Consider the following 11,135-nt stretch of genomic DNA (forward strand, 5'->3'; position numbering starts at 1 on the left):
TAATGAACAAACTGCAACAATTTACATTAGGACACATCTACCTTATGTGATTGTCTACACGGTTGTCACATATTTCAGCAGGTCACCAATTCCACCATAACACCACCTTGCTGGAGTGACTGAGTGCAAGTGAGCGAGTAGCCGATATTTGGGGTATTGGAATTTGGCTATAGAGTAAGACAGAGTTATGCAAACTCCTTTCACTTCATGGGGCCAGTCCAATGGCAGCGGTTGTACATAGACTTCTATTGGTTTGTCCCTATTTGAAGGCTTCAAATAGTATTAGGATGTTGTCATAATTGTCATAATTTCCACCTTCCGTATTGAAGTATTGCAGGAGAGTCCAATACATCGATACAGGACAGTATTTAGATGTTGATATTCATTTTGTATTCATCTGTAGGGCCCCAAATCACACCTTAGATTAGAAAGCACGAGTGTCTATTTCAAATACAAAGTGTTTTTTGACTGGTGTCTGGGGAGTCATATTTTGACGGCAGTAATTGCCTGTCATAATTTCACCCCCCTTCGTATTGAAGTATTGGACAGTAAAGATGTTGATATTAATCACACCTTCGAAAGCACGAGTGTCTTCGAAGTGTTTTTTGACTGGTGTTAAGCTTAGACTCTTCTATACCAGTTTAATACAAATTGCAGACAGGAGCTGTTTTATGGCGGTTCTGAAGGAGTTATAGGATAAGGACTAGCTGTCACACTTTTAGGAAATTCAATAGGCATCTATGTTGAAAGATATCCTTCTATTTCTATTTTTGAGGGGTATAGCCCCTCCTATTTCCAGCTTTTGGGGTATGTGCACAAACTTTGTCCTTACACAAACTTAAATTCCCATTGACAATGAATGGACAATTTTACGTCATAGCGCCCCTCACTTCACACGGGCGTGATTTTTTTCTATTTAAAGGGTATATCACCATTCACAACAAAAGAACAATACAAAGACCACTAGTTATGAGAGAGAGAGAGAGGGAGAGAGAGAGAGAGAGAGAGAGAGAGAGAGAGAGAGAGAGAGAATCCATCCACCGCTGTAACAGAGCCATTACACCAAATAAGGGCGACGCCTAGTGGTACATAGAGAAACTACAATCATTGTGAACCCGGAAGACAACAAAGTGGATGTACCACAGAGGAGTCAGGAGAGCAGTGAAGACTGAAGAGAAGTGCGCGAGAAGAAGCTCAGTGAAACGGGGCGCTTTATTGTCTCTCTCTCTCTGTCAGTGTCCTCATTTGTTCATGTTGTTCGAGTGCGTGCGTACTTGCAGCTATGTCCGTTTTTCTAACCTGCGTGGCAGGAGCAGTTGTCCTTTATTTGATACTTTATTATAACGTTTTCAGAGGAGGCAGGTGTACAAGTTCTGCAAAGCTAACGGGGAAGACGGCAATAGTGACAGGTGGGTCTCGTTCTTCTTTGAGTGAGTGGCAGTGTGCCAAAACAGCGTGCATACGGTATATTGTTATGTTGAGACATCAAACATCCCCATAACCTGTTCATTTCAACTGTAAAATACTCATTTTCTGTCGTCGCTTTTCCCTCCGAGGCGGTGGAAAGCATGGTGAGGCGAGGTTAGTCGTCGCTCACAAAAACTCACTAATTAGACTGAATGAAAAAAGCCGCCGGTTCTAAAATCTAAAATGAATTCCAAACCAACTGGACCGGGTTCGCGCAATAACTCCCGGGTTTCGGCACCATGTTGTATCTGGTCCATACCATACTGTTGAAACTAAAAGCTGTGAGAGCACCGAAGAAACAAAGTTTGTGAGACACGGCAGACAGAGCAGATGGAAGTTGTTAAGCAATTAGGCCTGGGGAGGCGTGCCCCTGTTGTCCAAACAATAATTCAATTATAGCCCATCAAACCAATGCAGTAGCTACAACAATTGTGATAATAATAATAATAAATAGATATACACCAGTGAGGATGGCTTCTACAAATACATTGCATGCATTTCACAACACAGCCATAGAAAAAAATGTTGCACTCGCCCCATTTAACTTGGGTTCAACTTCAGCAGTTTCATCATATCATATTTCAAAGTTCTGGAAGAAAGTGTATGTTTAAAAAATATCTGCACGTTTACATGCAATGCATATACAGTATCAGCAATTCTAAGGCCAGTGAATTTGATAATAATCACAATTGATTAGGTTGTTAACAGTTGTATTTTCCTCTCAGGGAGTAATACTGGAATTGGCAAGGCCACTGCTTTGGATCTGGCCAAGAGAGGAGCCAGGGTCATCCTCGCCTGCCGCAACAAGGAGAAAGCTGAAGCTGCCGTTTATGATATCAGGAGGGTACGAAACAGCCATGAATAAACAAATTAAGATTCAAGAGGTTTTATTCATCACATGCCCTCATACAAGTATGTGCACTGAATATTTTGGTGTGGCATACTCTACCTAGCGTACCAGCAGCAATGTCCAGCATAGACCTATAATATAGCTAGCTAATACAATAAGGTATAATTTTATACATTTATTTAGGTAATACAGATTATATAATACATGGGTACTAAGTGCTAATAAGAAATAATGTGTAAAGTGTAAAACCCTTTAGTTAAACAACCCGGTGTGCAAAAAACAGCAGCATCAATATACAGAACATTGTTGTAGTAGACTGGCCATAGACTAGCAAATGCACTTGTTGGTGCTGACCCTCCCTGCTCCAACCTGTTACCTCTCATGTTGTACATGTATTACTTATTTGAATTTGATTTGATACTGTAGGTATGATGATGCAAATTAAAGCGTTATTCATAGTCTGGATTTTCGGTGGTGAGGTGACCACCGAACTACACAACAATGACGTCACGAGCCGCCGTGAAGAGCAAACCACCGCCCTTCTCTCTGTTTTTACTCACCACCGCTCAACGTTATTTCAGCTCCGGTGGTCACCTCACCACCGGAGCGGTGGTCACCTCACCACCGAAAATCCAGACTATGAATGAGCCTTAACACAGCCGAAGAACATGAAACATCTGTGCTGCAGAGATATGCTATACGTTAGCTACTGTTTCAAACCTTGCTACTACTTGCTTACAGGTACTGCATAATTAAATATATGCAGCTTTTTGTTACCATAAAACCACAATATACTGTACACACACATGATTATGTTTATATTTTGACATTGACCATGACTGCGATTGTATCCTTTGACCTTTTTGACCCCAAAAAACTGTCTGAGAATTCCCACCAAGTTTCACAAAACCCTGGCCAAACTTTCTTGGTTATTTTGCTCAAAGACACGGACATGATTTCAATACCCTGGGTCATTGATTTACTATTATTTCATGAGTTGGGCAACCACTTAATTTTGGAATGACATTTCCCCCCTCATTCTCTTCTGCAGGAGAGTGGGAGCAATGAGGTGGTGTTCATGCAGTTGGACCTGGGGAGTCTGAAGTCCGTTCGCTCCTTTGCTGAAACCTTCTTGAAGACTGAGCCCAGGCTGGACCTGCTCATCAACAATGCAGGTGATAATGTTGGAAAAGAAAAACTTATTTTAATGTCGTTTAATGCAATCAGATAGATGGATATGATTTAGTGTATTATTGACAATATTTTATTCTATTGTGTGCCTCCTTGCTATGTTTGTATATATGTCTCTCTGTTAAAGCACTTTGTGACTTGTTCTTAAACGGTGCTATACAAATAAAGCTTTATTATTATTATTATTATTATAGGACTTTTCTGTTTGGATGTACCGGTATTATAGTTTTTTTTTTGCCACTCAGTAGGCGTTCCCGCATGACTTCCCGGTATGATGATGAATGTCATGCGCGTACCCTCTACTGGGGCTGCGTTGTGTCACTGTGTCACAGGTGTAATGGGGCTGCGTTGTGTCACTGTGTCACAGGCGTAATGACTCCAGGGCGCACCAAGGACGGCTTTGGCATGGCCTTCGGCGTCAACCACCTGGGTCCCTTCCTGTTGACCGACCTCCTGCTGGGGCGGCTGCAGCAGTGCGGTCCCAGTCGCGTGGTCAACGTGTCGGCTCTTCTCCACCGCTTGGGCTCCGTTGACTTCGCTCTCCTGGCCTCCCAGAAGGACTTGGTGTCGGGAGGGTCCGCCTGGCACAGCTTCAGGGCTTACTGTAACAGCAAGCTGTGCAACGTGCTGTTTAGCAGAGAGCTGGCCAACCGCCTCGAGGGCACCAATGTCACCTGCTTCAGCCTGCACCCAGGTCAGTGTCGCCACTGTGAGACATAGAACACAATGTCACCTGCTTCAGCCTGCACCCAGGTCAGTGTCGCCACTGTGAGACATAGAACACAATGTCACCTGCTTCAGCCTGCACCCAGGTCAGTGTCGCCACTGTGAGACATAGAACACAATGTCACCTGTTTCAGCCTGCACCCAGGGCAGGTCAGTGTCGCCACTGTGAGACATAGAACAGGGCACCAACGTCACCTGCTTCAGCCTGCACCCAGGTCAGTGTCGCCACTGTGAGACATATAACAGGGCACCAACGTCACCTGCTTCAGCCTGCACCCAGGTCAGTGTCGCCACTGTGAGACATATAACAGGGCACCAATGTCACCTGCTTCAGCCTGCACCCAGGTCAGTGTCGCCACTGTGAGACATATAACACAATGTCACCTGCTTCAGCCTGCACCCAGGTCAGTGTCGCCACTGTGAGACGTGTAACAGGAAGTATTTTCACTCGGCTTACAGTAGTAATGAATTACTCTACTGGCAATAATAGTACGTTTTAGTAGGTTTATGATGATATGGACAAAATCACAATGTCGATATTGTTAATATTGTTTTGTAATATTGTTATTGTGACAATGATATTATATTACAAAAAAGTTTAAATAGCTAAAATAGCAATTTACAATTTAGGCATTTGGCAGACGCTTTTAATCCAGAGCGATTTACAGTAAGCAAGAACAAAAACCATGGTAATACATCAAATACATCAAAATAGTCATCATGAATGAATGATTCCTAACAGTGGAATATATATATAATGAAACTATATATATATATATATACACTATACTATAGAGAGGTATGTACACGTAAAATGCTATCTAAGTTACTTAAGTTTAGCCTTTGCATACGCCTGTAAGGTCGCCGAGGCTAGGGCAAGTGCTACGGGCTAAGATGGAGTCTGAAGAGGTGGATTTTCAGACGACCGGTGGAAGATTGGGAGTGAGTCTGCAGTTCTAATTGCAATGGGAAGTGCATCCATTATAGTTTTGGAGCCTCAGGGAGAAGAGTTTGGGACGTGTGGAGCGTTGTTCTGGCGTTTTTAGTGAATGTACTTCCAGGTTCCCTGCGTTGGCTGATCTGACTAGGAGGGTTTGTAGGGTCCGATCAGACTTGCAAGATATGGTGGTGCCATACCTTTGGTTACTTTGAAAGCCAACATCAGAGTTTTGTACGCGACCGGGAGCCAATGGAGGGAGCGGAGAGGGGGGGGGGGGGGGGGGGGGGGGAAGATATGTGAGAATTTTGGCTAGTTGAATACCTAGCGAGCTGCAGCATTTTGTGCACATGCCAGTAGGCCAGTACGGAGGGAGTTACAATAGTCAAGTTTTGATATGACTGATGTCTGGATAAGGAGCTGGGCTGACTCCTGGGTGAGGAAGGGTCTGATTTGCTGAATGTTAGAGTGTAAACCTACAGGATGGAGTGATCGCTGTAATGTGTGCTTTGAATGAGAGACTGACCTGAATGACTGTCCAGGACAACACCAAGGTTCTGGGCTGTTGGAACCAAAGTTACCAAAACGTTGTCTACAGCAGACCCACAAGTCATATCAAAATTATATCATTTAGAATATGTGGTCTCATAACACAAGGTATAGTAATCAATGTGATTGCTTGGTAGACAAGGTGTTAGGTGTGTCACTAACATCATCAAAATTGTAGTAGAATCTTTAAACAGCATTGGCATATAGTTCTGATGTTGATGCTACAGTATCTTTGGTTAGTTAATATGGTTGTCTTGTCAGACACAGAACCAGCTTCAAATTAAGACACAGATATTTGAAAGTCGTTAAATTGAAAGAATTATACACCTATTTCTGAGGGCAGTATTCAGCCCAAAGGACGTTTAGCACCTGAGGGTCCAATTTGAGGTTAACTGGCAAAAGTACCTCACTACACCTGTCATGTTCTATTTTAGAACATACTGAACTTTTCTGTGTTTTTGCGCCCTCTGGTGGACGGCGGACGCTGGTTAACTTTGGGTTTCCATGCAATTTACCTTCATTTACAAGCAAGATGTCAGTCCATGTGGTCACACAGTTCAACTGCTTAAACAGTATTCCTTATACACTTTCTGTTCATGTCTTGGAAAGTATCATCTTTTTACTGTTCTCAATGTGTGTGTGGAGCGTAAATAAACAGACACCAAAATTTGCCTTGATACCTGGTTTGGAGAAGAAGTAAAAGCCCCCTTCAAACTTTACTCTGCCTCTGACCGTCTCTTCAAGACAAGTGTTAGCTGTCTGTTTATTTCCAATTCTGAACCCAAAGCTCAGTGTTAAATACTTCAAACCTGTTTTGATTTGTAATGATTGCATTTCCTCTAGTAAAATATGATTTTGTGCTATTGATTATTTTCTTGGCAATTATTCTATTGATTGATAACTTCTTCGATTAATCAAATAATCGAGACTCCCCTTTAAATTATTTTACATATATTTTCATCTATCTCATCTAAAAATAAGCAATCTACTGTCAGGGGTCGAGACAGGCAGGTGTTGCACCCAAGTGCAGACAAAGGCAGATTACAGGGCAGACACAGGACAGGTCGAGTATAAGTAGCCAAAATTGGACAGGATCTGTGGTGTCATGCCGTACTTTCTTTTGGTGTTTTTTCTATTCATTTGGTCATTAAGGTCCACAGAATGAGAGGCCTGCTCTGCCGTAAACAAGTTACAGACATTTTTGTATACCACACCATAGACAACCAATATAAGGCAACATTTTCCAAATTTGACAATTGTGACATGTCGAACTAGGGGGTTTGCATGATTCTGAATCCATTCCAATGGATTAAGAATTATGAAAAAACCCTAGTTTTTAAAGCATGATGAAATTTGGAAAATGTTTCCGCGATGTTTCCGACAGAGATCACAGATCGTGACATCTAGATACAAGCTCACATTGTGACACATTTCTAAAACAAAATGTGGGGGAAATCGATTAAATGAACTGTCGCACCCCTGTACCAGAACCACACATTCCCCCATGTTGTTGGGTCCCACAAAGACTAACCGTCTTTCCGTCCACAGGAGTCATCCATACAGAACTGTGTCGCAACATGAGCCTATGGCAGCGGCTTCTCCTGATACCTGTGGCCAAGCTGTTCTTCCTGGACCCTGAAGGGGGCGCTCAGACCACCCTGCACTGTGCCCTTCAGGAGGGCATTGAGCCACTCAGCGGGCGCTACTTCTTCTCCTGTGCGCTGCGGGACGTGGGTGCCAAGGGGCGCGACGACGGCCTGGCCAGGAAGCTGTGGGAAGTGAGTGAAAGGTTAACCAGCCTCTGAAACACTGTGATGTTGAAACTTGTGTGACACTGTCATAACTGAATGATTGGATGAATGATTGGACTCACTGTAGATATCAGCAAGGTTGCCCCTTTATTTACATACCCAGTTTGTTATTTAATTTTTAGGGTAAATGAAACATAGCACATCGTATGTTACATTGAGTACATCTCTGCTGTCGGGAAGAAACCACCTTATGGCCCCTACACACTGTAGGAGTTTTAAAGTCGTCGGCGAGTCATCCGATCGTTATGTATTTCACACTACAGGAGTCTTTTTTTTTTAAATCGACTGTCATATTATCTTTGTAGCTTTCACACTAAACGATTGATCGCCGGCTAGGGATCACACACTGCAAGAGTTCACCAAGATGCGATCCAGACCCGATACATACTGTATAGGCTACATAATTTGTTTTTTATTCCAATTCATTTTGACATCTCAAGCACGTGCAGGATGCCGTGATGCACACACACAGCGCACGAGGTCCAAAAGTTTGCTCTGCACTGTTGATTCCGATGCGGTTTTATCAACATTATTCAAGTGAAATGCGTAACGGCAATATTGGGCTAATGATATACCAATATGTACGACTCAGGGATTTACCGACGGAATGAAGGTTATATATCTTATCATCTATCGATGCAGTCGACAGACAGCAGTGCTGTGAGCAGTGTGCGCTCATTGGCTGTAATACAGGCCTTATCGGCGCAGTCGCAAGCCGGTTCATACTGTATGATATCCAGTCGGCGACAGAGTCAAATATCAAACGTGCTAGATATTCAGAAATGGTCGGGGAAGCGTCGGCGAGCGCTTTTATCGGTGCTGGATCTTTTCGCAGCTCCTTTTTACACACAGCGACCAAAACCTGGGCGATCAAAGCCCGATCTTGCGTCAGATCTGGGGTTTTGTCGGCGAGCGCTAAAAATGCTCCCCAACAGCATAATCTGTTCTGTAAATATCGGGCAATGTGTAGTGTGTACGAGCCATAACCTTTTTTCAGGAAATGAAGAAAACCTTATATTTTGAAAACAAAGCAATGCTGCCTCATCAAAGTTGGTGTTGTGACTTTATATATTGTCAATTATTAGCATGAGAGGAGGAGAGGTGGTGGAGTTAGTTGCTTTAGCAGACAGTTTTGTTTGAAGTGCTTTTTACTACTTACTACATTGGTTCAAATATTTTTTAACCAACACAGTACACACAGATGTAAAGGATGTTCAATATCACAGATTTATGCAAAAAAACTGCAACAATATGTGTTAATTAATTAACACAATTAATTAATTCAGTTTTCATAAGGTTATATGAATGTGGACAATCGTGGTTATATGCCAGATGTTTTTTTTAGGTTGATTCCTTGCTCTTGGTTCATACCTGATTCTAGTAGATAGATGGACCTTTATTGATCCCACATGATACATTTAATTCCATGACAGTACTGCAGTATGAAACACAGAACAGATAGAGACATTATAAATATTTGGTGTAAACAGGTAGTCACTTGCATGGATAGGAATACAGTACCAAACACCAAAGATGATTTTGGGCCCTTGCTTGGCCCTCTGTACTTCGATCTTAGACAGGATGCCTAGACCGCATTAGCCTTTAAGTCAACATTTTTATTTTATTAGAGCCACAGCCACAGACCAGTTTGTTTATTGAGAGCGATGTTTTTATTTAAATGGAGGAATGAGTGATAATTTTTTATAATCGATTAAATCAATTTGTTTAATCCACTGTATTCACCCGATCTTCTGATGTGTTTCGTTTTGATGATTTTGATGTCATAACCACCACTAATGTGAGTGCAAAACGCATAACAGTTAGGTCACATTCTCACCTAATACTTCGGTAGACTCGAATGCGTATGGGCGGGGATTTTGGGATTCTTGCATATTTAATTGGCTACGGTTTGCCTTCACACTGTCATGATCCGCAGCAATTGGAAACGCAGCGGGGGGGACCTTTATCAATGTGTTCCATTCATAAACTAGCCTACACAGTGAAATGATAAATCTATGGTGATAAAATTATACTCATAACGTGCATATGTGTCGTGCCGTCTGGGACTGCCCCCCCCCCTCTCTCTCGCTCTCTCACTATAAGCACGCAGCCACGCACTGTTCTTTTGGGCATGGAGGCACAGCGCTGAGCGCACTGATATAACAGACAGCAGCGCAAAATGTTTACAAGTTTATCGAGATGAACTCCCCACTAGTCCCCACACAGTGACAGCACTCCATGTTTACGGCACGCACAGACAGACAGAATATTCTGTAGGCTATAATACTATTACACTGCACTGCAGTGTTTGTGTTTTCTTAAGCAATTGATTAATGTACTCGTCCTCATTTCGATCAGGGCTTCAGTCTCCACTCTCCTCATTCGACCACGTCTATCCACGGTAACGGGACATCTTTGTGCTGCGTAAAATATGCCTTCTCCGTCTCCAACTGTGTTCAGCTCCTCACCCGCCAAATTGTTTGCTTCATTTCCTTTATTTGCTGCGGATTGCATTCACACCTGCACCGAATCGTAGTCAAGCGCGATTGGAAGCGAAGCGAAACCCCCGTTTTTGCTCGGAGTAAAATGCGGTTCTTTGCTGCGCATTAGGATTCGAAAGAGCCTTCACACCTGCCAAACGAAGCGCACTTTCTGAAGATTCGTTTTAATGGCAGCAAAGCTCTCTGGTGAGAATGCGACCTTAAAGACTTCCAGCATTGCTTTTGAAAGTGAATCATAATATGTATCAAGGTATGATAATCCTTGGTATGGTAATCCTTGATAAATGCATTAATCCTTGAAATAAATTCTTAGAATCTTTAGATCAGTCTTTGTGTCTATGTACTGCCCCAGAGGGGTAACCAAAACATTTGGAGGGGTCGCCAGCATTTCTGAATATGCGCAAAGTAATGAAAATCTGAATATAAAAATAAATCCATGTTTTCTAAGTTAATATTTCAGTAAAAGCACAGTCACGATACAGAATATTTAGGTAACTAGTAGTAAAAGTTTTCGGATGAACATGTCTGCGTGGGTGGCACTGAAAACTCCACAGATTCATCGATGTGATTTGGGTGTCTGGTTTAATCTTAGTTTTTCACTGACGTGCGTCAGAACCTCAGACACAAAGGGCTGATCAATGCACAGCCTCAACTCGCCCACTGTGAGCTTCTCACTTGCAGGTCGAGGTTGACATCGTGGGGTGTGTTGGGATAATAACACACCCGGTGTTAGGTGTGTGATATCTTTTTTTATGGATTTTAATATCTTACCAACGGCAAGATGCATCCACCACATTTTTCCAAACTTTTGGCTGTTGTCTTTCACAGAGCAAGTTAAGTTTACTGTCTGGTACAGTATGTGGAAAAGGGAGGGGTACATCTCCCGTGTGCTGCAGGGAGCGCAGAGCCTGCGTGGATGGTCTATCTCAGTGGAAGGAGCCTTTTTGGGGGGTCGCCAGCCACAAAGGGTTGAGAAGTGCTGGTCTATACAATAGTATTCCATGAACAATGCAGATTCCAAAGGCAACAAAAGTAAAATGTGTAACATACATTGAATTTGAATTAGAATTGGAACATGGCCTCTGGTCTCACTTGTACTATGA

General features: G+C 42.7%; 1 protein-coding gene across 1 annotated transcript; it reads left to right on the forward strand.

The window, feature by feature from the left end:
- Positions 1-1,145: 1,145 nt before the first annotated feature.
- On the forward strand, positions 1,146-9,637 carry LOC308320812 (dehydrogenase/reductase SDR family member 13-like). Its single transcript, XM_080771492.1, has 5 exons — positions 1,146-1,409; positions 2,193-2,311; positions 3,369-3,492; positions 3,876-4,202; positions 7,269-9,637. Exons 1-5 carry the CDS (start codon positions 1,283-1,285, stop codon positions 7,523-7,525), a joined length of 954 nt encoding a protein of 317 aa, XP_080627618.1. The 5' UTR covers positions 1,146-1,282; the 3' UTR covers positions 7,526-9,637.
- The last annotated feature ends 1,498 nt before the right edge of the window (positions 9,638-11,135 follow it).

This window comes from Protomyctophum bolini (genome assembly GCF_963924005.1).
Source record: "Protomyctophum bolini genome assembly, chromosome: 9".
Taxonomy (NCBI): domain Eukaryota; kingdom Metazoa; phylum Chordata; class Actinopteri; order Myctophiformes; family Myctophidae; genus Protomyctophum; species Protomyctophum bolini.